General features: G+C 46.3%; 2 protein-coding genes and 1 long non-coding RNA gene across 9 annotated transcripts in view; all 3 read left to right on the top strand.

The window, feature by feature from the left end:
* The window catches only part of LOC138952779 (ral GTPase-activating protein subunit alpha-1-like), a 499,987-nt gene that overhangs the window by 113,024 nt on the left and 360,405 nt on the right, over nt 1–26,558 (top strand). The window lies entirely within an intron of this gene.
* LOC138952798 (uncharacterized) lies at nt 13,561–15,097 on the top strand. Its single transcript, XR_011451418.1, has 3 exons — nt 13,561–13,719; nt 14,465–14,557; nt 14,802–15,097. It is a non-coding gene; the product is annotated as an uncharacterized lncRNA (long non-coding RNA).
* On the top strand, nt 16,396–22,322 carry LOC138952789 (uncharacterized). Of its 2 annotated transcripts, none has more exons than XR_011451417.1 (3): nt 16,396–20,600; nt 20,819–20,953; nt 21,740–22,322. XR_011451417.1 is itself a non-coding variant. In XM_070324529.1 (3 exons), the coding sequence occupies exons 1-3, from the start codon at nt 20,101–20,103 to the stop codon at nt 21,804–21,806; spliced, it is 702 nt and encodes a 233-aa protein (XP_070180630.1). In that variant the 5' UTR covers nt 17,614–20,100; the 3' UTR covers nt 21,807–22,316. The 2 variants fall into 2 exon arrangements, 1 of the variants encoding a protein (XP_070180630.1); XM_070324529.1 differs by having other exon boundaries at nt 17,614–20,600; nt 21,740–22,316.

Here is a 26,558-nt window from a genome sequence, read left to right as displayed (position 1 = left end):
GCATTTGACTACGTCTGAGATGCTAGGTACTGAAAACGCTTACCCGTCCAACACAATAAGGGGAAGCAAACCCATCACCAAAAAGGCAAACGTAGCCATGGTAACGAGCGGGTATCCCGGGAGTTACCTCCCCTCTAGTGGATACCACGTCACTTCCTACCACAACACGTGGCAACTCATACGACCTTTCAGCGTCCTAGAGAGAGGGTGTCCTGAATTTTTCGCTTCAGTGGCTGTCTTGGTGAGACTTCTCACCTGCCGGCCACGTTTTACCTGTCTTTCTCCTGTGCGGGCTCCAGTTGGTGAGCTCGTTTTGGTTTTGTTTGTTGTTTGCAAACGTCCTTGCAGTGTTGTTACTGATAGTTCGTCCGTTGGACTTGTGTTATCAGTAGCTGTTGCGTGCCGCCATTTGTATTTTCGTTAGCTTTGCTGATGTTTATTGTTTTGGCATGAACCGGTGCTTGTCTTCTCATGTAGTTGCAAGCTCGGTAGTTGTGTTCTTTGCACGTTTTGTTTTGTTTGTTTACTGAGTTTCCTGTCCGTTTTGAGCGTACGTTTTTCAGTAAATTTTTGTCTTGCTTTGTTCGTTTTGGTTAGTCAGCATGGCTGACTCAGACGAGCGAAAGGGTTAAGGCCGACGTTAGGGGTAATGTAACAAGCCCAAGCTGTCCTCTGCTTAGCTGGGTGTTGGGGCTTCGTACGAAGCCCTCAACACTGTTTTATCGGTGACTTTTTTCTCCTCCGAGTTCAACTACTGCTGTACGTCTAGCTCGGCTGTTGTTTCGCCGCCTTCTTCTTTGTTGGCTCCGGATTAGGGGGCTCTTGGTCCTCTTTGCTATATATCTCTTGTTTCAGATATCCGATACGTGGTCCAGCGGGAGATGCAGCGCTCTTCCGTTTTTCCGTCAGTTCTGCTCTGCCTTCTTCCGTATGGGGTTGTGCAGTCCCTTGCTTTGCTGGCTGTGGCTTCCGGTTCCGGAGTGCATCTTCCTGCCTCTGCCGTTTCCACCTTCTTCGCAGGCCATTCAAGTAAGTTGACCTGGTCCTACAGCCCTCGTGAGGCGTCGGGACACGTAACCAGTCTGTGCTTTATGCTAGCGTCCGTCCCCGCCAGAATGTCCGGGACTTTGATGCTCAGCAGCAGCTTCCGTTTACGGTCGCTGCATTTCCGGCTTCGGCCGGAAGCACAGGTCCTTCTCTCACTTCCCGCTCAGCCTGTGTGGTGAGGGTATGGATCACAGACTGGCCTCCGGGCTTTATGGCTTCCGGCCTCAGTCTATGCAGTCTTCGTTTCCGCTATCGGCGGTTTCGGCGGCTGCGTTTTTCCGGTTTCGACCGGAAGTATAGGTCCTTCTCTCACTTCTCGCTCTGTTTGCGGTGAGTTTATGGACCACAGACTGGCCTCCGGCCTTTATGGCTTCCGGCCTCAGTCTATGCAGTCTTCGTTTCCGCTGTTGCGGTTCCGGCGGCTGCGTTTTCGGTTTCGGACGGAATTATAGGTCCACACACACACGTACGCTGAAGCTGCTGTGTATGGAGGGACCGTAGACTGGCCTCCGGGCATTATGGCTTCCAGCCTCAGTCTTTGCAGTCTTTGTTTCCGCGGTGGCGGTTTCCGCGGCTGCGTTTTCGGGTGGTTTGCGGCCAGTTGACAAGAACGCCTGTTGCAGGTTCGAACTTTGTTGACTGGCAGCGGCGGCCGTTCCCGGTTTCGGCCGGGATAAACGGTTCCGGTTTCGGCCGGAAGCATAGGTCCACCTACACACGTACGCTGTAGCGGCGGTGTACGGAGGGATCGCAGACTGGCCTTCGGGCTTCATGGCTTCCGGCCTCAGTCTATGCAGTCTTCGTTTCTGCTGTGGCGGTTTCGGCGGCTGCGTTTCCGTTTTCGGCCGAAGCATAGGTCCGCCTACACCCGTATGTTGAGGCTGCGGTGTACGGAGGGTCCGCAGACTGGCCTCTGGGCTTTATGGCTTCCGGCCTCAGTCTATGCAGTCTTTGTTTCCGCGGTGGTGGTTTCGGCGGCTGCGCTGTTTTGGTTGTGACTGAAAGCATAGGTCCACCTACACAGGTTCGCTTTGGCTCTCGGTTTTGGGTGGACCACACACTGGCCTTCGGGCTTTATGGCTTTGGCCTCAGTCTCTGCAGTCTTCGTTTCCGTTGTGATGGTTTCGGCGGCTGCTAGCCGGCTTCGGCCGGGTTTGCTGTTCTTCTTCTTGGCAATTCCTTTTGGATGGCAAGGAGAAAGCAACAGTGTCTGGCAATAGGTCCTCCTTCACTTGTACGCTCCGACGTTGGTGGTAGGATGGACCGCAGACTGGCCTCCTGGCTTTATGGCTTCCTGCCTCAGTCTACGCAGTCTTTGTTTCCGCATTCTGTGGTTTCGGCGGCGGCGTTTTCCGACTTCGGTCGGATATGCTGTTCCTCTTTCTGTCACTTCCGTTTGGACGTCAGAGAGGGAACAATAGCAGTCTGCTTTCAGCACTCTGTGCTTCGGTCGGGGCAGTCGTTGCTTCGCCCGGAGGGTGTTGGACGGCCTCTTATAGTCCACTCTGAGGTTCAGTTGGTGGTCAGCGAAGGGGCATGGTCGGGATTTCCGTCAAGGCTCAAGACTATTCTTGCAGCTGTGGCGGACGTTACTTCCCGGTACTTTCCTTTTTGGAATCTTAAGTCTCTCACCACATGGTCACTCTGTGGCTGTGCTGGGGTTGACTGGAGACTGGTTTCCGGTCTTTTCAGCTTCCGGCCTCAGTCTCAGCAGCCTTAGTTTTCGCATGCTGCGACTTTGTCGGTTGCATTTTCGGCTGTGGCTGGATATACTGTTCCTCTTCTTTCCGGTTGTTTTCTGGGAGAAAGGAACAGCGGCCGCTTTCGGGCGTTCTAGCTCCTCGGCCGGGGTAGTTGTCTCGTCACCTTTCCGGTGGGGGGGCTTCTGTCCATTCAGTTCCGTTGTCTTGGATGTCATTTGGCTGTTTCTGACTCGCTTTCAGTCAGGGTATCAGTCGGTATGATGTTCTGGTACGCGGGTTTCCGGTTTTCCGGTTATTCCGTGTACTGTTTCTGCCTCTGGTGGATGTGACTTCGGCATTTTCTTTCGCTCGGCCACTCTGACTTCAGTCGGTGGCTAGAGAAGAGACATCTTTTGGGGTTTTCCGTAGCAGTATGAGCGGAGATCAGGTGGTTGATCCTCACTTCTCTGCCCTTTGGGGTTACGGGTGCCCGCCCTCAGGCGGCGAACAGTTGTTTCAGCCACGGGCTGCTGCTTCTGTCGCACTTCCGGCTTGTCGGAGAGGTGGTTTTCTCTTACCGGCGTCTTAGTTACGTCAGGGTTTTAACAACAACGATTGACCTTTGTGGTCATTATTGTCTGTCGCTGGGTCCGACTCTGTCTTTCTCGGCGATCAGATTTGTTCTGGTGTTTCGTCCTAACTTAAGCTGTTCTTGAGTTGGCCTCGGAGGTTACATTCAGATTTTCTGAGGGGGCGTTGTCTTTGGCAATGTAGGTCTGAGGAGTCATCCTTTGTGGCTTACCTTCTCTCTCAGTTTTGGCCAGTCCTCTCCTTCTAGAAGGGGGGAGCTGGCTAATGTTCCTATTTTCTTTCGTTTACCTGTGTACGGCGGGTACTTCGGAATTATGGCTGTCCTACAGACATTACGGCTTTTAGCCTTGACCTGTGCGATTGTCTCCTGCATTTCGCAGGTAGCTATGGCATTTCCGGTTCCTGTGTTGGTGGATTTCTAGGCTTTCTTCATCCTCTTTCTGAGGTGAGTCAGTACGACTTCCGTTCGGTCGGGTTTCTTGTTACAGTCACCCTTCTATCACAGGCTACTATGTCTATGGTGTTGGCCTGTTGGCTCAGTGTTTGTCCCTCAGTCTTTCAGACGTGGACAGGCTCTTTCGGGTCTTGCGCTCAAACTCAGGAGGGCTCTTGATTTGATCTTGGATATAATTTCCAGTTTTTTCCTGAGACCTCTTTGTCTTGGGAGTATTTTGGCTGGTCGGCTTCACGCTTTTTCTGGTATGCCTACCAGTCGTGTTTTCGGCTTTGGGTTCTTGATTCGGTTTCAATTACCTACAAGCAGACTGAACTGCGGGCTCTATGGCTTGGGGCCATTTTGTTCATGGTTACTGGTCACTCTAGACTTTCGTCCTCTGTGACTTCCGCACTTTCGGGTGCTTATGTTTGTTGTAAGTAGCTGCTTCCTCGTACTATCCCTTTCTGCTTTGGCACAAACGGGTAGAGGATTTCTGGTTACCATCTCTTTTGAGAGCAGCAGGTCTGCCGTTTACGGCACCCTTCTTTAGCATGCTTTATGGGTGACGATGTCAAAAGATCGCAGTCAGGGTTTTTCCTGTTGTTTTCTTGTGTCACTTCCTAGGAGTACCTTGATCGTTTCTTGGTTAGTTTGTACTCTAACGCAGAGTAGCAGACAGTGTGCTTAGGGGGGGTGAGCGTTTCTTCACGTTCTTGGAACTTTAGGAACGCTTATGCTCTTTTTGAGTTTTTATCATCGGGTCGGACTCTGGTACTTTGTACTCAGGTCTTTCTCTTTCTTTTTGCGTGGAGATTGGTCACTCTTCTCTGGAGCTGACCTATATCTCTCAATTGTTGTCGGGCTTTGGCATAGCCTTCCAACAAAAAGGGGGAGGGGGGGGTCAGATTGTCTTCCCCTCCTCTCGGCTCGGGTTCATGTAATCCAGGGCTCTTCTTCCTTCCTGGGCCGTCTTCTTTACGGTCCGGGGGGGAAGGGTTGGGCACAGCTTTCTGGCTTTCTGAAGGTGTCTTTAGCAAGTTTGGTTTAAGCGACATCCTGGCTGTCTTTCAGGATTTTCTCTGGCCCCTTTCTGACTTGTTGGCAGGGGGCCAGTTCCTGGTAAGGGTGTTAGAGTGAGTTAGAATTTTCTTTCCCACCGGGCCCTTCATGCCTTTTTTGGGCAGCGGGCCAGTTTCTGCCAGGGTTTCTAATGTGAGTTGGATTTTTCTTTTCCACCGCCTTGTTGATGTTATCTGCTATATGTGATTGGGAGTAAGAATATGTAATTTAATGGAACATTTCTAAAGTAAATTTTCATTTGATTAATATACTTACCCCAATCACATAGTGTAGGCCCGCCCGCCTGCCCCGCTTATGGTTTGAGTTTTCTTCAAGTCGTATGAGTTGCCACGTGTTGTGGTAGGAAGTGACGTGGTATCCACTAGAGGGGAGGTAACTCCCGGGATACCCGCTCGTTACCATGGCTACGTTTGCCTTTTTGGTGATGGGTTTGCTTCCCCTTATTGTGTTGGACGGGTAAGCGTTTTCAGTACCTAGCATCTCAGACGTAGTCAAATGCTATATGTGATTGGGGTAAGTATATTAATCAAATGAAAATTTACTTTAGAAATTTTCCAATATACTCACCACTAAGAAAGTGATGGATTGGTATCCATCTTTCCACCCATGCATTTTCTGTTCTACCAGACACAGCTCCAAGAATATTTAACTTTAATCAATTCTTTGTACCTGTCAAAATTTGTGTTTCCTCATTTTTACTTTCAGGGTCGATCAAGATATGTCAGGGGGAAGGTGTCTATCTTTACATCTATTTGTCTGCTTTTTTTGTTCTACCAGACACAACTCGACACTAATCGTCATAAAAAACTTAACACATACAGTTAGCCGTAGAACTTTGTGATGCGGCCAGATATAGTAAAACCAAGTATATTGCCAGAAAGGTAATTCATTCATTCCCCTACCGTGTGAAACAAAGAGATTCATTTTTCATCAATTAGTTTTTATGCAGTGTACCGGAGACCTAGGACACCCCCCTAAAAAGCAAATTCGCAAAAGCAAATTTGCAGACACTAAAATACAATAAAAATCAAATTAAATTACATATTCTTACTCCGAATCACATATAGCATTGACCTAGTCTGAGATGCTAGGTACTGAAAACGCTTACCCGTCTAACAAGTTTAAAGGGAAGCAACCCCATCACCAAAAAAGGCTAACGTAGCCATGGTAACGAGCTGGTACCCAGGGAGTTACCTCCCATGTAGTGGGTACTACGTCACTTCCTACCACAACACGTGGCAAATCATACGACTTTCAGCGTCCCAAGAGAGAGGTTGTTGAATTTTTGCGCTCTGGTGGCTGCCTTGTGTGAGTTCCTCACCTGCCGGCCACGTTACTCGTCTTTCTCCCGTGCGGGCTCCTGTTTTGGTGAGCTCGTTCTTGTTTGTTGTTTATGAACTTTTTCGCTGTTTAGTTGCTGATTTTTCGTCCTTTGGGACTTGTTTATCAGTGACTTTGTGCGTTTTCGCCATTTTGTATTCTGGTCAGTGTTTTGACTTTGATATGTTGGCGTGTTAGCCTGTGCCTGTTTACTCTAGTACAGTGGAGTCCAGGTACAACGAATCTCAAGGGAGATGCATTTTAGTTCGTTATATCAGTAATTCGCTGTAGAGTTTTCAACCTCACGAGAGGGGTGACCACACCACCCCCTCCCCCATACACTCACACAGAGACACACAAACAACAGGATTGAGTCTATGCTAACCACTTCTTGTGGTTACTAAACAATAACAACAAACTCCTAATATTTCTTTAAACGTTCTGTAAAAAATGATTTGTATGAATGGTGTTGAAAAGAAGAGATAAAATAAATCCTGAAGGCAGTGACCGCACTCACCATGCACTGACATACGAAAGCAGCCACACAAACACAGCACAGAGGCACATGTGCAGATGCTTTGCGAGAATAACCTTGAAAACCAGTTCTGGGTATAGAGCTGCATGTCATAATCAAGTTATTTATTTTCTTTTTGTCTGGCTTTATTGACTGCATGCCGATCTTGTGGCAGTGACTTTTCACTCTTCAGTCGGAAATACACTAAACACAACACCGCTCTCACTCTCCCTCGCTGCCTACCCTAAAGCCGTGACAACTTATGCTTGGAAACTGTGTGGAAGAGTGCACCTCTCTATTTCTCTCCAATGATCTTCCTGCTGACAGTGACACCAGACATCCCACTGAGTTTAGCCAGCTACCCCCCTCTCTCTCTCTCCCTTCCCCCAGCCATATATGAAAGGAGAACCACCTCTCATAGCTAAAACTAGGTCAATGACCCCTGGGAAGAAGGTCGCTGAGTGTCTATAAACAAGGCCACCCAGCTGCCCTGTGATCTCGCCGCACACGCAGATCGTTGTAGCCTTGTGACTTTTAGAGACAAAGCGGCTCTGGGGCGATGAAAACGTGTTTGTGCCCGATGTGTACTGGTGTGTACCGAGCACAGTCATAGCTTAGCAGCTGATTGGAATAGTGAAAACACAGTGGCTGTGGCTGTTCCGTGCACCTCCCGCGGTTTGTTCAGAGTTCGCTCATCACGCGATGTGCACTTGTGTTTGTGTATTTTTGTCTTTGGAGACAATTATTGACATCAGTTCGTTGTAGCCTTGTGACTTTTAGAGACAAAACGGCTCTGGGGCGATGAAAACGTGTTTGTTATAAGAGGGGTTCGTTATGCAAATGAGTTCAAAAGGTTCGTTGTAGTCGGAAAGTAACAAGTAAGAAATAGAAGGCTGTCTGCCGGGAAATCAATGGCAGTTCGTTAAAAGCGGGATTTCGTTATACCCAGGTTCGTTATAGCTGGACTCCACGGTAGTTTGCAGGCGTGGTGATTTTGTTGTTCCTTGAACATTGAGTGTTACTGAGTTTTCTGTCCGTTTGGACTTGTTTAAATTTTCAGTAATTTTCGTATTGTGTTCGTTTGTTGTTTAGTCAGCTTGGCTGACTCTGATAAACGGAAAGGAAAGTCCGACTTGTTGGGCATAGTTTAGCCGAAGTCGTCCTCTGTCGCTAGCCTGTGGTTGTGGTTTCGGACGAATCTCGCAACACTTTGTTATCGGCGACTATTTCTCCGCCTAGTGCTAGTTCTGTACGTTATAGTGCTACTGTTGTTTCTCCTCCTTCGTCTTTGGCTCAGGAGCAGGGGGCTCTTGTGTCCTCGTTATTAAAGTCTCTCGTTCCAGAGATCCGGAAGTGGTTAAGGAGGAGTTGCAGCGCTCTGCAGTTCCTGGCAGCGCTGCTTTTCCGGCAGCTGTGGGGGATGTTCAGTCACTTGCTTCGTTGGGCGTGCCTTCCGGTTCCGGAATTCAGGTTCCTGCCTCGACGGTTTCCGCCTCCTCAGGCGGACTCACAAGTAAGTCGAACTGGTCCGGCGGCCCTGGTGAGGCGACGGGACGCTCCCTGCTGGGAAACAGTTCATCTGGGCAGCTTCACTACCTGCACTCTGCTGGTCGGCCAATTCCACCTGCTTCACGACTGGATGGTGTTGACCAGCAGCGGCAGCTTGCGGCCGGCTTGACATTTCCGCCTGTTTCAGGACCGGATTTCGTTGGCCGGCAGCGGCGGCCGTTTCCGGTTTCGGCCGGAAACACGGTTCCTCCCTCACTTGGTCGCTCCGACTACGGTGACGGGGGGGACCATAGACTGGCCTCCGGGCTTCACGGCTTCCGGCCGCAGTCTGTGCAGTCGTCGCTTCCGCTGCCGGCGGTTGCGACTTCTGCATTTCCGGCCTTGGCTGGATACGCTGTCCCTCTTCCGAGCACTTCCCCATGGATGCCGGAGAGGGAACAACAGCGATCGGCGTTCGCACTTCCTGTGCTTCCGCCGGGGCAGTTGTCCGTTCACCCTGATGGGGTGTTGACTTCCGCCCACCCTCATCCGGCAGTCTCGGACGGATTTTCGGCTTCCTCCTTTCCTTATGGTCAGGGAATGAGTCGGGACGACGTCCGTGGTCACCGGTTTCCGGTTTCCGGTTATCCTGTGCACCATTCTGCCGGTGCCCCCCACTTTGGTCAGGGTCCTTCGTTTGATCAATCTGATGTTCAATCTTTGGTCAGCGAAGAGACTGGCGTCGGGGTTCCGCTTCTGGTTCCGTTTGGACCAGTTTCGGAGTCGGCACAACCTTGGATCTTGCCAGCGGCACAGGTGTCTTCCTTTGTCCCTTCGGGAAAGAAGAAACTCACTTTGCCCGGTGCTAGCCGGAACCTCATTGCCTCTTGTGCTCTTCCGCGGTCAACCTTGCCGGTGACTCGGGAGCTGCAGCCTCTTCTCGCCAAGCCGGTCAAGGGTGACTCGGCGTTGGCGGTGAACGAGAGTTCTCTCATCTCCTTGGAGGAGGTCGGACGCCAGCTTTTGGAGTTGGCATCCATTGCTGAGATGTTATTGAGGACTCTGTCTCGGTCTATGACTGACAGTTTGGTTCCCTTCACGCTCAGCGAAGAGCAGAACGCGGACGACATTGCTACGCTCCTCGCAGCCCTGGCCAGGGTTAACGAGGAGCAGATGCGTCTCTCCTCCTGGCAGTACTCTCATGCAGTGTTCAGCAGGAGAGATTTGTTTCTTAGCCAGTCACATTTCACGGATCAGGCTACCAGAGACGCCTTAAGGGTGTCTCCGGTTGTGGAGGGATCTTGACGCTAGACAGAGAGAGATTCAGTCGCTGAAGGACGCTCAGTTCTGCGACTTGGCTCTGCAGGGCATGCGACAGGCTAAGCCTTCCCAGCAGGGGAAGTCTCAGTCTTCATCGCAGCCCAAGTCTGCTCCAAAGAGACCTGCTCAGCAGGGCTCTCGTGGTGGCAAGAAGCGAACCGCATCGGGAAGGGGGCGTGGCGGCTCTGGTAGCAAGCCTCACCCCCAATGAAGTGCTCCCGATCTCACCCCTCTTCCGCCCTCCACTTTGGTGATGGCGGGAGGCCCCACCCGGGCACTTTCCCATTGGATGGTCTCAGTAGACAGCCAATGGATTGTGGGAGTAGTGAGATCGGGCTTCCGCCTGCTGTGGCGGGAGGAGAAGGCACCTCTTTCCCGGCGTCCGCCGCTCTTCAAGCCCCCCTTCTCGCAGGAAGCAAGATCCGTTCTTCAGGCGGAAATTGCCTCCCTGGTGCAGAAGGGTGCGGTAGAGAGGGTCCTGGATCCAAGCTCCCTGGGTTTTTACGGGCGTCTTTTCGCCGTTCCCAAAGCTTCAGGGGCGTGGCGTCCCGTTTTGGACTTATCTCATCTCAATACCTTTTTGAGGGAGATAAAGTTCAAGGTGGAGACTCCTGCCACGGTCAGGGACTCTCTCCGCCCAGGAGACTGGGTGACCTCCTTCGACCTGACGGATGCATATTTTCACATTCTCATGCATCCTGCCGACCGGAAATGGCTCCGTTTCCGGTGGGGCGACCAGGTCTACCAGTTCCGCACACTCCCTTTCGGGCTGTCTCTCGCTCCGTGGATTTTTACCATGGTGGTGAGACAGTTTTGTGCACTGGTGAGGTCACAGGGTATTCGACTGCGGGCGTATCTGGACGATTGGCTCATTCTGAACGAATCCCAGATAGGTTGCTCGCAGCATACCCAGTCGGTTCTTCGAGAGGCCAACTTGTTGGGTTTCTCGATCAACCGATCAAAGTCGGAGTTGATTTCGTCTCAGACATTGACCTACCTGGGGATGTCTTTCGACACGGTCTCTTGGACTGTCCAACCCTCCCAGAGGAGGGTGGACAAGCTCCAAGCTCAAATTCGCTCCACTTAATTGCCACTCCTGCAGGCCCCCCTCCGGTTGCTCGCCTCCATCTTGGGGCAGATGGAGTCCATGGCTCTCTTGGTTCCTCTGGGCAGGGTTCACAAACGGCCTTTTCAGTTGGCACTGAAGCCGTATGTGGTCTCTCCTCGGGTGGATTGGAACGCCCTCGTCCCTCTCCAGGGATGTTTCAGTCCGCGACCCTTCCGTGGTTGGACACGGAATGGGTCTGCAGAGGAGTTCCGATCGCGCTGCCCCCCCCCCCCCCCCCCGACTTGGATCTCTTCACGGATGCTTCCTTGCTGGGGTGGGGGGCACACACAGACCTACACACTGCGTCAGGTCTGTGGTCGGCGGAACAGAGCCTGTGGCACATCAACTTGCCAGAACTAGAAGCTGTGGCTCTAGCTCTGGTCGAGTTTCTGCCCTCCCTGCGTGCCAAACATGTTCGTCTGTTTACAGACAACACGACAGTGGCAGCTTCAGGCCCTTCAATCAGGGGTGGGGTTATGATATGCTGGGTGATCTTAGAATAACCCTTTTTAGCGGATGAGCGTGTGATACGAAGAGCAGGGCACGAGGTGAGTGTCTGCAGAAAAAATGTAATAACTCCTAAAATACTAATTATCCTGCAACCATATTACAGTTGTCAAAACCCGAAATGTAGCGCTACTTATTCACGTTGCTCTTTTTACAAAAAAAAATGCGTATCTATTGAATAACTATCCAAAACACAAGGCAGGTCGCTGATTTGTGGTCGGGTGCTCTTATGAAATACCCCCCTGTGCGCTTATGATAGCTTGATTTTTCGGATCGGATGCGCTTATGACTGGTTTTTCACTGCGCTGCCTAGTTTTTTGCTTGATGACCTGAATGATCTTAATTTTATCTCCCACAATTCCGAGAGGAATGGGTCACGTGAGAGATAGAACGCGGGAATACGTCACTGAACGAATGGTTTCCGTCCTGTGAAGACGTGTGTTGGTGCACTGTCTCTCTTGCTTTGCTTTCATTTTCCTCTAACCTTTCTCTGTACAAGTTTTAGTTGTAGGTTAGTTGAAGTGTATTGACTATTTTGATTGTTTATCATTGTGTCAACTTGCAAGGTAAGGAAACAGTTTGGAGTTTTCGGTGTTTGTTGGTTTTTTGAACCGGGAACTTGTTGTTTCGCGTATGAATTTTATTCGTCGAAGCTAATTACACATGGAAATGTTAGGCGTCAGTCGGCGCGTTCATTGTTTTTGCAGGTGTGACCTACTATATTTGGGTCAGTTGGGATCGTTACTTGTTTTTGCACGTGTGACCTAAGGTCAGTCGGAATTGTGACTTGATCTGTCAAGGTGTCCAAATGCAAAATTCCTGTTCTGGATACTTTTATTACTATGTATTTTGTTCCGTTTTAAAATGACTACAAAATAAACAATACAGTTATGAAGTATTCTTCATGCAGATTCTATCCACACCAAATGTATGTATCAGTCGCCTGGATGCTGAGAACATTAACTGTTCAAGAAATGATGGTTACAAAATCGAAAAATGTTTTGTGAATTTTGTCAAATCAAGTGTGCCATGTCAATGTTTTTATCAAATAAGTCACCATTCATAAAAGTATTTAAACAACTAAATGATAACTTTAGTTAGCTTCATTTCCAGAAATGCCATCCAGAGAGTTTTTGGGGACTGACATGCAACGGGCCAGGAATGAAAGAAATTACAGTATTTAACTAATTTAATTTTCAAAGAGACTTAATTTTTGTTGCGATTCCAAGCCATTTTTTTCTTCAGTTTAGGAATAATTCATTCATCATGTTTTGTGCTTTCATTTAATTATCCCAAATTTTGTTTTGACAAAGGTTTAAATCAATAAATGTTGATTGCCTTCACTTAATTACCTGAGTAAATCTCTTCTTGCATCACTATTCCCATGGCCTTGACTCAGGCTTGAGCACCTCTTCAAGCTCTTGAAAAGACTTGCACTCTCTGACAAGATGTTGATGGGTTAATGGTTTGGAGCTTGTTGCCTTTTGATGCAGCATCTGTAAAAATGAGAAGTGATCAAATTAGAACAACCATTATAATATATATAATTATAAATGCTCAAGTTTGAATATATATATTTATATTTACTAATAAGGGGTAAATACTGAACTATTTACAAATAATACTAATAGTAATCATCTTTGTTCATGCAGGAATTTCTATAAGTATAAATATGTTCCTGACCAAACTCAGTCTCCTGTAAAGTCTTGTAATTGACTATCTAATACTCAGAAGACAATTATTTGAAAAAAATAAAACAATTTAGTGCCGGCTTGCTGATCGACACTTGACTATTAGTATCACTGTCAGACACATAAATATTACAATCAATGAATGATACATGTGCAAATTACACTTACAGTTACACAGAGACTGAAAAGAATAGGTTTGAAAGGGCTTGAGTAAAAAGTCATGCAATCCTACCAAAACAAATAATAGTTCAAAATAAACAAATCCTACAGGTCTAACTCAACTGATTTCACTTAAAATCTTGCAAACAAGAGAGAAAGCATTTAATTGTTATTCACTTATTGTAAAAAAAAAATTAAAAATAAAAACCTAAACCTAGATATATATATGTCACCTAAAACAAACAACAATATCAAACATAAAAGAATTTTTATAAAACACCTACCTTTGTTTTTCCTGAGAAAATCAGGATACAGCTTGTTGCCACTCAAGTGAGATCGCTGCTCTTAGTCTTAGTTTCAACCATGGTGCTTTCAGTTTCACTCATCTGTCATTTTTGTGTCTGGCACCTCCAAGTTCAAAATCTTGTTTGGGATGAAGAATACAGCATTTCTTCATGCCTAACAAGTTGACAAATCGGTGGCATGCCATTTTTTCAGATAAATGGAGATTACAAAATCTTTCTCAGTTCTAACAACGTGCTTCTAAAGAATTTGGCGCCTGGTTTCTTAGCTTCCGGTGCCAGAGTTTGTCCACCGGAGTTACTTCCCTTAAAAGCAAAATTTTTAATGGCGACGCTCTGTAAGTACACCATGAGGAAAGGGGACTCTTTTGAACGAACTGCTGCAGATAGAAACCTTTTCTCTGTTGTCTTTGTTGAAGCACTTTTGCATCAAAGCAAAACAACATTGATCCATGCATCATTTCCATGAACTCAGTAAGTATGTTTTGTTTTTGCTTGTTTTATTCAACACGTAAACATGTGTGTCACTGTGTCAGTGTGTGACTGTGAAATCGAAACCAGCCTTCAATTTTAAAAGTTTCTTCTTCGATCTGACACATGAGAAATGGCAGATGTATAAAACTTAACTGCATTTTAAGCAAAAGTACTGTTTAATCATGTGATGATTTGATTGTTGGGTTTAACGGCCGCCTTTCTGTGTCAGTGTGTCATTGTGTCGTCTGTTTGCAAACAGAAAGTCTGCCGTGATTTGCGTTCTGCTGGCACTGTTGGACAGAATAAACGAAACCTGTTGGTTTCAAAGTATAAATTATAGACTGTAACTTCTGCTGAATTTGTTTGAGGTTTGGAACTCACAGATTTGGTATAAATTTGCCGCTAGCAAACTGACTGGTTTGGTCAAAATTGAAAACAGGTTTCTGAAAATGAAATTGAAAAAAGTGCTTCAAATTGTAAACATGCCTGTGGGTATTTACAACAATGACGATTATAACAAATATTCCGAAAGTGTATTGATAGAATTATGTACATTTATGTAAAAAGGTAACATTAACCATTGCATCAAAATTGGTTTGATTGATTGATTGAATGACATTAATGACAAGCAATACGTTTGTAAGTTTTCTGTTCACATTCACTCTAGTTATGATGATGATCTTTGGAATGTCTGATGTTTGAGTTTATCCTTTGTTAAAACCTTTTTTTGTTTCTTATTTACTAGGTCCAGGAAAGAGGGGTGAAGAAGATATCTGGATGAATTCTCACTGGAAGTACCATGAAGCACATCATAAATAAAATATCACTGGAGGAAAAGGTAAGAGTCCTGTCAACGAACTGTGGAAGTAATTAATCAGCCAGTGAATGAATTAAATCAATTAATGGGCAAAACGTCTCAGAGAAAAATGGCTTATTTCAGATGAAAATGTGTTTTCATCAATAATATACCATATTTACATACCAAAAAGAACAAACTGCGGACATTTAACTCTTCATTTTTGTTCCTTTTTCCAAGTTTTTGAATGAATGATTTTTTGTAAACTGTAGGCATTGTGTTTCAGGCTTTACAGGACACAATGTTGCAAAGCTTCAAGCTGATACTGAGCCTTCTTTTGAATCAAATCCACCATGCTCTGCCACAGACTGACAGTGAAGTTGGCCAAGGGAATCATCCAACAAGGGATGCTGGTGACAGTGACCTTTCCTGGAGAAGCGGTACCGCATCCATGCAGTTCCAGTAGTTCAGAAAAGTGATGACAAATGTTGAAGACACATTCTGCTTGTGAACATTGTTAGCCCAAGATCGACTTGTCATCTATTTCACTTCTTTGTGACAATATAACATTTGAAGAATGAACCAAGTGTTTGTTTGGCTTTATTTTGTAGCATAATTCGAATGTGTAGCAAACACAACCAAAACTATAAGTGGAGAACAAAAAATTAAATTAAAAGTGTTTTAAAAATAAGGGATCACAGTTCTTGAACTTTGAAGAAGAATGTTCTTGAATAAGATCATTCTTGAAAAAAATATTCTAGAACATTGTTGCTGTTCTTGAATTTTGTTCGATATTCTAGAATATTCTACAAGCCAAAAAATTCTAGAATAATGCCAGTAGAAAAATTCTAGAACATTCTAGAACATTCTAGAATATTCTTGAATAAAAAAAAGTTCTTGAACAACGTTTCTCCGGGGCCTACGCCAGTGTCTCAGAATGACGATAAACATCCCCAAGAGCACACTCCTAGTGCGGTTAACTATTTTGTGAATTACCTTGCCGAAAAGGCTGGACAAATTCTGGCTGAAAACGGCTTGATAAGTGAATGGATTAGTTTTCATCAAATGATAATTCAAGGACATTTTCCCCTTGATAATATTGCCTTTCGGTTATTTCTTGACGTTGTGAACTATTACGCCACTGGAGACAAAAAAAGAATGAGATACAGTAAAGAGTCCCTTCTGTTTTGGCACACAGGCTATCGCTTATTCCATGGCAGATTCATTCGCTTCATGAATGGAAAAGAAGCTGAAGAAGATAGAAAGCTGGGACAACATGGGGATAATCTTTTGACAGGTGCTGGAGCGGATACAGATGAAACAGAAGTTCGAGTGGATATGACAGAAGCTGAGACCAAACCTGGAGTGGATACAGATGAAACAGAAGATCGAGTGGATATGACAGAAGCTGAGACCAAACCTGGAGTGGATACAGATGAAACAGAAGATCGAGTGGATATGACAGAAGCTGAGACCAAACCTGGAGTGGATATAGATGAAACAGAAGTTCGAGTGGATATGACAGAAGCTGAGACCAAACCTGGAGTGGATACAGATGAAACAGAAGATCGAGTGGATATGACAGAAGCTGAGACCAAACCTGGAGTGGATACAGATGAAACAGAAGATCGAGTGGATATGACAGAAGCTGAGACCAAACCTGGAGTGGATACAGATGAAACAGAAGATCGAGTGGATATGACAGAAGCTGAGACCAAACCTGGAGTGGATACAGATGAAACAGAAGATCGAGTGGATATGACAGAAGCTGAGACCAAACCTGGAGTGGATACAGATGAAACAGAAGATCGAGTGGATATGACAGAAGCTGAGACCAAACCTGGAGTGGATACAGATGAAACAGAAGATCGAGTGGATATGACAGAAGCTGAGACCAAACCTGGAGTGGATACAGATGAAACAGAAGATCGAGTGGATATGACAGAAGCTGAGACCAAACCTGGAGCGGATAGAGATGAAACAGAAGATCGAGTGGATATGACAGAAGCTGAGACCAAACCTGGAGTGGATACAGATGAGATAGAACCTGGAGTGAAAAGAACCAAGACAAAAAGTGAAAAATGTGATTTTGACAGAGCATACAATATAAATTTTGCTGTACCCAGCCTTCAGAGATTATCCAAAGAATCCAGTAACAAGCCGAAAATTTCTCCCGGCATACTAAATGAATGTGTGGACCACTTTTCTCAAAACACCAAATCGAAACTGGTCAAAGTTGCCCTTGATGGAAAAAAGATAAATTCCTCTTTAACAGCCTGTCATGGTGACGTAGATCTTTGGGGGTGTGAAACCCCACCGACATACAACGAAAACGTTTCAAGAAAAGAGGAGGAACTTCACATTATCAAAGAGAAAATCGCAAAGGTAAAAAACAAGGACTTGCAACCTGCTGACCTGCACTCCGTTGTAAAAATCCTCAGCTCCAGAGTACAGGACCTGCGTAAATCGTCTGTCATGAAGAAAGAAACAGTCAATCGGTTAAAATCCAAGTGTGCCCAGGATTGGAGGTCATCCAAATACGCGATGGCTATAAGCATGCTGCAAACGCAGTTGTTCCAAATGACAGAAGCCATCACAAATATGTTGAAAACCATTGATGCTCTCTTGATAGCGTGCGCTTACCTGCAGAACACAGGGCACATGTATCAAGATGCAAGCGTTGACCTTGGGCATCAAGGAAACTTCGTTTGCCTCAGGGACACAGAAGGAGAAGAGAACTGAAGAAAGTAGAAATTTGTACAGGGATAGAAAGAATTTTTGTAAAGCAGAGATCACAAGACTGGTTCCAGATTCGACAAACAGCGAGGGCAACTGGCAGCACCCTGCACAAAGCACTCGGTTTGGACACTATGAAGAAGCAGATTGAGCACATGAACCAGTTGGCAGGAATCCCTGTTGCGGGCAGTAATAAAGACACAACTGACACAGTGTTGCAAAAAAACTTTGAGCATGGGATCAAAAATGAAATAAATGCTCTAGCGACACTAGTTGGGAAAGTTCTACCTGCATATTACCCGCACATCGTTTATTACGAGGAGGGTTGTGTGGCTGTATCTGCATCTGTGACTCTGAAGCTGTGAAGTCTGAGACGACAAAAGGTCCACTGTTGATCGTCAGCCCTGATGGCTCTGGGAGACCTGCTGGAAATCCATCTGAAGCATCCTTAGCTTTCGAATTTAAATGCCCAGTTGACAACAAAAGGTTCACAACACAAGTTCATCATGCACTCCCACAATACTATGTCATACAAGTTATGGCTGAAATGCATGCATTGCAGTGTGAGGAACTATTGTTTTTATCATACACTAAAGACAGCACCACTGTTTTTCGAGTGAAGAATTCTCCTGATCTCTGGAAGAAAATTTTCAAAGAGCTCAAGAAGGTGTATGGAACAGCAATACCCCAGAGGCCTACCAAGCTGAGTCAAGTCGCAAAAGAGCTCAAGGATGAAATCAAACAGTTTTCCTCTACACATGTTGAGTTTTTGTGTGAAGTTCCTTCTCTAACTGGAACTCACTGTTCACATGCCTCTGGAGGACCGTCTTCACATGCCTCTGAAGGACCGTGCTCACATGCCTCTGAAGGACCGTGCTCACATGCCTCTGAAGGACCGTGCTCACATGCCTCTGAAGGACTGTCTTCACATGCCTCTGAAGGACCGTGCTCACATGCCTGCGAAGGACCGTCTTCACATGCCTCTGAAGGACCGTGCTCAAATGCCCCCGAAGGACCGTGCTCACATGCCTCTGAAGTGCTCACATGCCTGTGAGAGACAAACGTGTGTTTTCTTTGAGCACTCATCAACACGCAGCCAGAGTGAAAGTCGTCTCAAACCAGACGTCAGTGTATCTTTGATTAGTGCCTTGGCATGTGTGCAGGAAGCCTTCCAGTTGTCCCGTAAAAGAGCAACGGAATTAGCCATGTTCTTGATTTCTGATCTTGACAGAGTTGCTGATTTTGGATTGGGACACTCAATGCCTATTGCCTATGGGTTACAAGGCCCAGGCATCAGTACAGAGTGTGTCAGGAAAATGCTAAAAATTGTTCTGGAGTCACTTGATGCAGCAAGTTTGAAACCTATTGTCTTCAGTTCAGATGGAGCATTCATTCAGTTGATAACAAAGGATTCTGCTAACTGCCCACTGACACTCTTGCAATTGCAAAAGCAGCATTGGGACAAGGTCAAGAAAATGAGCAAAGACGAGATTGTGACCTGCTTTCGGAACATGACTTGTTCCCCTCATCATGCGCATGTCACAGTGAGACAGCATCACGTGAGTCTCCTTGCAACCAGTCAAGCGGACAAGACAGCTGCAGTACAAAGCTTGTGCAGTGAAGCATCAACTGCTGCTGAGAGTCTAATCCCACAAGGCCTCTTAGAAAAGGTTGATACAGACACATACAATGAAATCCTTACAATTTTGAAATCCCTGGTAGATGAGGATGAGAGGCATGAAGAGGAAATAGACACTAACACTGATGACAGTGAAGAACAAGTTCATAACCAAAGTGAAAACCCAGTTCAGGCCACAACCACTGGTCTGGGTGACAGTGACAAAGCAGATCAGACCCAAAGCACACACTCCGGTGAAAAAGAAAACCCAGTTCAGGCCCAAACCACTAGCCTGGGTGACAGTGAAGAAGCAGACAAAACCCGAAGCACACGCCCTGGTGAAAGTGAAAACCCAGTTCAGGCCCAAACCACTAGCCTGGGTGACAGTGAAGAAGCAGACAAAACCCGAAGCACACGCCCTGGTGAAAGTGAAAACCCAGTTCAGGCCCAAACCACTAGCCTGGGTGACAGTGACAAAGCAGATCAGACCCAAAGCACACGCCCTGCCTCTGACACACCTGCACAGAGAATTGTGTTGGAAGAATCTCACTGGTTAGCAATGCTGACTGCACTGAAAACCAGAGAAGCCTCGGAACAAACTGAAAAGCAAAAGTCGACAAAATGGAAAGAGGCGATACCAACATTGTTCGCCGGCATCTTTTCATCTGTGGAGTCCATAAACAAACACCTTACCAGAGAGGAACTGAAGACGTGTGTCAGAATCCTGAAGCAAATGTTCCCAGTGCAGTGTAAACATATTGGTTTGTCGTCAACCAAAGGAAAAATGATGATGGCGTTGGCTCCTTTGCTAAATCTTGACGTTGAAGGTGCACAAGTCAAAATCAGACAAACAAAGAAAGGTGAAGATGGAAAAAAAACTTCCCTCACTTCGAGAGCTTGCACTGAAGAAAGTCAAGAGCTTCCCCAAGGTGGTTCTCTGTGCCGTATATGCAGAACATACATTTGCTGAGGAGGTCAAAAGATGGAGAGCTTCCTTCCCCTTCAGTGATTCTACACACATTGACAATTTTGTGACCACGTGGTTCTCTTACCCTGAGCTCAGAACACTTGCTACTGGTGATAAGCTGCCCCTCGTAGGAGTCATAGTCACTACATTCTAACCAATCTGAGAGCAAAAGTTTGTAGCACAGGCATAGAGGCAAGTGGGTTGAAACGTGATGCCTGGGTGAAGGTAGCGAAACGTGCAAGGGAGAACAAAATTGGTTTCACGATGGCGCATGTTGACCTTGTTGACAAGCAAAACGTTGCTCATGCCAGGCTAACTTTCAGCGAGGAGGTCGAGCAGGAAATGAGGAAAAACAAGGACGCACGTGAAGCCAACTTCTGCAGATTAGTTAGAAATTGGTACGACGCTGATGACACGCGTGGCATTGACTGTCGGAGAAGAACAGAGTTCAGACTACAGATGCAGGAATGGCTGCTTGCCAGGTACCAGCCGTCTCATTTTCCACCTCCATCCAGCTACGTCGGTGGCATACCCGTAGTTACTTACGAAGCCCTGCTCACCAATGTCGAGCGCAAGCTTCAGCTCTACAACTTTGTCACGTGTTACAACCCCAGGAGCGTCTCCACTCTAGACGTTGAAAACTTCTTCTCTGCATTGGGAGACCTTGCACCAGGGGGGCGTTCTTTGACAATCAGACCCAGTGACTTGCCCTCTGTCCTTCAGACTGCCTGTGACCTAGCTGTCCTGCATTCCAGTCCCAACAGGTATGAAAATTAAATGTTCAGACTGCACGAACTATTTTTGTAACTTGCACTTGCAAGAAATCTTATTGTATGTCTTTACTGTTCCATGCATGGAACATCGGGAGAATCTAGCGCTATGTTATCTGTTTATGAAGGTGGTTTCCATTTAATGTATTCACACTTTAACCATCCATGATAAGTTCAGCAGTTTAAATGTTATTCGTTTCATCCTGTTACAGGCCCTTTTATCTCCAGACAACAAGCAGTTCCGTCTATCCCAAGATGGAGGTGATTGAGGAAGGCCCCTCTACCCACGCATCAACTGGGCTGGCAAGACCTGCGCACTGCAGTGACATGTCGACATTGACACTTACGTAAGTGACAGATGTGGCAATATTTTATCATTAAAAAAACCAACAACAGTGTTTCTGTTTGAAGTTTAAGCTTGGAAATGTATCGAGTCTTAAATACATTTTTGATACCAGTTTGGTTGAGTTTGCTTCAAGGTCAAGGTCAAAGAAGCCGTTTCAAGTTGTATTGGGAGGCCTGTTGGCTGTGTAGACAGCACGATTCCCCGGGGATACAGCGACCCGGGTTCCAATCCCGGCTAGGCCTTGAGTATGGCGCCTGTATAGTGCGATGTTTGCCGCGCCTTGAGTCGGCTTTGGCTGAGATATGTGCGCGTTTTAAATATCCAATTTAATCTTTTTCTTTTTCTTTTTTTTTGTGTGTATACATACCCGTGTTTTGAAATGACTTTGACTTGAGTAGATAGTAGGTAACTCTTTCAAATCTTATAGTTATGTGAGGTGTATTTTATAGTCACATGTCACCACATATCCAAGGTCAAACTCACTTTGACCTCTCTAAAAGGTCTCCAGAATAATTCGATGAACCAGAAAAAGTGATCATGTTCTTTGGTAGAAAGTGTAACTAGGCACTGTAGGCTAATGTGTCGTATTCATTTTCTTTAATCACCAGACTTTTGATCTGTGTGTATTTCCTAGGTTTCACGTTGACCTTTGAGTTCATCTAAAGGTTAAGATCATATGGAGGGTAACGTGGTGCAAGTGCTTTTCCCTTCTTGTCAGAGGCACTGACAATAATGTACAAATAATAACAGCTAGATGGCCGAGTTTGATCAAGATTTTTTTTTTCAGGAACCACATCTTTGACTTCCGAAAAGAGGCTGAAACGGAAATCTTCCCGGCTGTCAGGACCTACTGAACCCAGCAGGGGAGACAGCGGTGTTCGCCAGTACTTCCGTGTTGACGAAACCAAAGTGTTTTCCCATGTCAGACATGGGATTGAGCTGGAGTAGCTGATTAAGTGTGTGTGTGTGTGTGTGTGTGTGTGTGTGTGTGTGTGTGTGTAGGACATGCAAATGTGTAACATGCGAATGTACTGACTAAACAGTATGTCTTTTTTATGCTGTGAGACAATGTTAATGATAACCGGGATATATTATGACCTGACAAGGCTTCAATGACTGTACATGCAATTTAATTACAGTTAATTTATAATGTGTGTGTATGCGTGTGTGTGTAGGACATGCAAATGTGTAACATGCGAATGTACTGACTAAACAGTATGATGTCTTTTTTATGTTGTGAGACAATGTTCATGATAACCGGGACATATTATGACCAGACAAGGCTTCAATGACTGTACATGCAATTTAATTACAGTTAATTAATATTAGAAAGTATAGAAAGTAAACTTATGAGAAAGAGAGAGAGAGAGAGAGAGAGAGAGAGAGAGAGAGAGAGAGAGACAGACAGAGAGAGAGAGACAGAGAGAGAAAGAGAGACAGAGAGAGAGAGAGAGAGAGAGAGAGAGATTGAAATTAATATTTTGCAGTTTTCTATGCTTTTATTAAAACCAATGATATGAAACTAATCTTGCGTCTTCATAAAACCAAAAGGAGTAAAATTAAAACTCTAACAAACAAGTGTTTATTTCCTTTTCACAAAGTTCATGATAACCGGGACATATTATGACCAGACAAGGCTTCAATGACTGTACATACAATTTAATTACAGTTAATTAATATTAGAAAGTATAGAAAGTAAACTTATGAGAGAGAAAGAGAGAGAGATTGAAATTAATATTTTGCAGTTTTCTATGCTTTTATTAAAATCAATAATATGAAACTAATCTTGCGTCTTCATAAAACCAAAAGGAGTAAAATTAAACTCTAACAAACAAGTGTTTGTTTCCTTTTCACAAAGTTCTGAACAGTAACTTTAAAGCGGTTGCAACATCAAAGGTGGATAAGAATCCTTAGATGTTTTTGTTTCCTGGGCAACCCTGCATCTGCTTTTGACATGTCGATCTCTTCCCTGTCTGAACTTGAACTCCACGCCACAAAACTGGCACCGAAACTCTGGCATTGGTGCATGCTTCAGCCTGTGCTGAGTTAAAGCCTTCTTCGATGGGCACACTTTGGGGCATTCATCGCACGGAAAGCTCTGTGGTTTGCTGCTGCAGGAGTGCTGTGCAAGACTGGTCCTGCTCTGGTAAGTCTTCTTACAGGCAGCACAGCTGAATGGCTTCTTCTTTTCATGGCCGTTCAAGTGAGACTCCAGCGCGACTTGACTAACCAGCGCCTTTTTACAGATGAAACACTGGAAACCCTCTTCGTGAGTAGCCCTGATATGTCGCCTGAGATTTGGCAAGTGCTTGTAGGTGTTTCCACAAGCGGTACACAGGTGAGTCTTCCCCCTGTCCTTCTTCGCAGGCGTGCTGCTGGCTGGGGGTGGTCCTGGGTCAGCCTGGGTAGTTTCCACTTGAATCTCCTGAGATATGTCCAGGTCAATACCACTGCCGTCCATGATCCCAGAATACTCCATCTACAAACAGAACGCATCTCAAACCCTATTAGTGTTTTTGTTTTCAAATCAACATTCCTTTATGAAAGTGGTGTGTGTTTTAGCTAGGATAATGAGCGTGAAATAATTGAGAGATGTCATTGAGGCTGCATTTTTGTCTAACCCTTTTTCTGTCTAGGCGCAATAGTGCAATTCTGGCTAGTTTGTCGGCAGTATTAGTAAGAAGTATAAAAAGACACAAAACATCTCACTATTGGTCGTACATTTGGTGAAGCAGAGAACTATATTATCTCTATACCTTCCTGTCACTGGAAGCAGCAACACTTGAAAGCATAAGTTCCCTTGACAAACGTCATTTATGATTGGCGTCATCTATGAATGACGTCACTGTCTAGACAAGTGCCGGTATCGGCAAACCTTGTCGCGGCAAAGGGCTAAATAAAATAATGTGTATACGTTTTAGTAGCAACAAGGTAGCAAGAAAGTGGGAACTAAGCAGCGCAGCGAAAAACCAGTCATAAGCGCATCCGATCCGAAAAATCAAGCTATCATAAGCGCACAGGGGGGTATTTCATAAGAGCACCCGACCACAAATCAGCGACCTGCCTTGTGTTTTGGATAGTTATTCAATAGATACGCATTTTTTTGTAAAAAGAGCAACGTGAATAAGTAGCGCTACATTTCGGGTTTTGACAACTGTAATATGGTTGCAGGATAATTAGTATTTTAGGAGTTATTACATTTTTTCTGCAGACACTCACCTCGTGCCCCGCTCTTCGTATCATACGCTCATCCGCTAAAAAGGGTTATTCTAAGATCACCCAGCATATCATAAGCCCACCCCTGATTGAAGGGCCTGAGCTTATCTCAACAAGCAGGGAGGCTCGCGGTCTCCGTCTCTCTCGGACAGGACCTGCGAGATTCTGAAGTGGTGTGCTCAACACCACATCACGATCTCAGCCAGGTACCTTCCAGGGAGGCTGAACACTCTGGCGGACGCTCTCAGTCGCTCCGACAGGGTGCTTCAGTCCGAGTGGACGATCACTCACGGGGCACTGCTTCGCCTTTGGGCCCAGGTCCAAAAGCCTCTGGTAGACCTTTTTGCCACAAGGTTCTCGAAGAGGCTTCCGGTGTTCGTCTCGCCATTCCCGGATCCTCAGGCTTGGCGAGTGAACGCTTTGGACATTCCCTGGACGGGTCTGGAGGCGTACGCCTTCCCGCCTTTCCCATTACTCAGCCGAGTAATTCGAAAGGCGGAGCTGGAGGGGCCGGCTCTTCTTCTGGTCGCCCCCCTTTGGCCGTCGCAGGTCTGGTTTCCAGACCTGCTCCGGCTCTCCCACGGGCCTCCCATACCTCTCTCACTCGTGAGAGGGGAACTCGTGCAGCCCCGAACAGGTGTTCCACACGAGGAGCCCAGTCTTCTGAAGCTTCACGTGTGGAAGTTGTTCGGGACTCACTGAGGCGCTCTGGGGCGTCTTCTTTGATGCTGGACTTAGTGGGCTGCTCTCATAGGGCATCCACCGCGTCTGTCTACGCTTCACACTGGAGGTCTTGGGCCACCTGGTGTTCTGCTAGGGGGGTGAGTTCGGTTGCGCCTCGCTCTATGCAGGTCGCCAACCACCTCTCTTTTCTTTTTTCTCAGGGCGCTTCTGTTTCCTCTTTGAGGGTCCGGCGCTCAGCGATTTCCGCGACACTCAAGCAGATCGGTCGATCTATTAATGTCGGGGGAGTGATCGCAGCAGTGATTAAAGGTGCTGCTCTTAAGCAGGCCAGGTCCAGATTGCCTACTCCTAAGTGGGATCTGTTTCTGGTTTTAGAATTTTTACGTTCCTCAGAGTTAGAGCCTTTGCGGGAGGCTAGTCTCCACAACCTGACTCGAAAGACTCTCTTTCTGCTTCTGTTGGCGACGGCCCGGCGGGGTAGCGAGGTCCACGCCCTGTCGGGTCTGGTCTGCCAGGTGATGTTTCTTTTGAGTCGGACGGCTCAGTGTCCTTGCACTTCCGGCCCGACTTTTTGGCCAAAAATCAGTCTCCGGGGCAGGCCTCTCCGTTGGTTCGAGTTAAGGCTCTGACCAACGCGTTGGCTCCGGACGATCCTGATTTGGTGAATTGTCCTGTTCGGGCTCTCCGATTGTATTTAGCCCGCACTCAGCCGGTACGGTCTAAGTCCCAGAAACTGTTATTTCTCTCTCTTCTTACTGCACGGGAGAAAGACATTTCCAAAGTTACGTTGGCCCGGTGGGTGTCGTCTCTTATAAGGCAAGCCTATGTTTGGAGTCGCACAAATAGGGGGGGGGGGGGGGGGGGGCGCTGCCTGCTTTTCCCCTGGACTCGGCTCGAGCACATGAAACAAGGGCATGGGCATCATCTCTAGCGGTTCTACGCTCCAAGCGTCTAGATGATGTGCTTTCTACTGCGTATTGGCGTTCTGAAGATATTTTTATAAATTACTATCTTCGGGACGTCTGCGCTTCGCCATGATGGCTCTCGCGGGCTACCTGCGCTCATAGCAGCCGGCCAGTTTCTGGCCAGAATGTGATGGTGAGTTTGATTTTATTTCTTGCCCACCGCCATGTTGATGTTATCTGCTATATGCGATTCGGAGTAAGAATATGTAATTTAATGGAAAATTTCGTTGTAAATTTTCATTTGGTTAATATACTTACCCGAATCACATGTGTAGGCCCTCCCGCCTGCCCCGCTTATGGTTTTAGTTTTCTTAAAGCCGTATGATTTGCCGCGTGTTGTGGTAGGAAGTGACGTAGTACCCACTACATGGGAGGTAACTCACTGGGTACCAGCTCGTTACCATGGCTACGTTAGCCTTTTTTGGTGATGGGGTTGCTTCCCTTTAAAATTGTTAGACGGGTAAGCGTTTTCAGTACCTAGCATCTCAGACTATGTCAATGCTATATGTGATTCGGGTAAGTTTATTAATCAAATGAAAATTTACTAAGAATTTTTCCAATAAGCAAGAGTGACCCTGTTTTTGATCTCAAATTGAAGAACAACTCATTTTCTACCCATACAGATTAATTTGGTTCAGCTGTTGTGCCTAGCAGTGTTGTTTTGCCATTTTGAAGAAGACAGGTGTCAGCCTCGTCAGAAGTTGTAAAAGGCCTGTTTTGGCGTCATTTCTTGTGGACTAT

This window comes from Littorina saxatilis, linkage group LG17 (assembly GCF_037325665.1).
Source record: "Littorina saxatilis isolate snail1 linkage group LG17, US_GU_Lsax_2.0, whole genome shotgun sequence".
Taxonomy (NCBI): Eukaryota; Metazoa; Mollusca; class Gastropoda; order Littorinimorpha; family Littorinidae; genus Littorina; species Littorina saxatilis.
This window is presented reverse-complemented; position numbering and strand designations above follow the sequence as displayed.

Excerpts from the sequence above, each read along its gene's own strand:
- LOC138952789 (XM_070324529.1), top strand. The coding sequence starts at position 20,101 with ATGGCGCATGTTGACCTTGTTGACAAGCAAAACGTTGCTCATGCCAGG. Across the intron at positions 20,601-20,818 it reads CTGCATTCCAGTCCCAACAG|GCCCTTTTATCTCCAGACAA; the intron begins GTATGAAAATTA and ends ATCCTGTTACAG. Across the intron at positions 20,954-21,739 it reads ATGTCGACATTGACACTTAC|GAACCACATCTTTGACTTCC; the intron begins GTAAGTGACAGA and ends TTTTTTTTTCAG.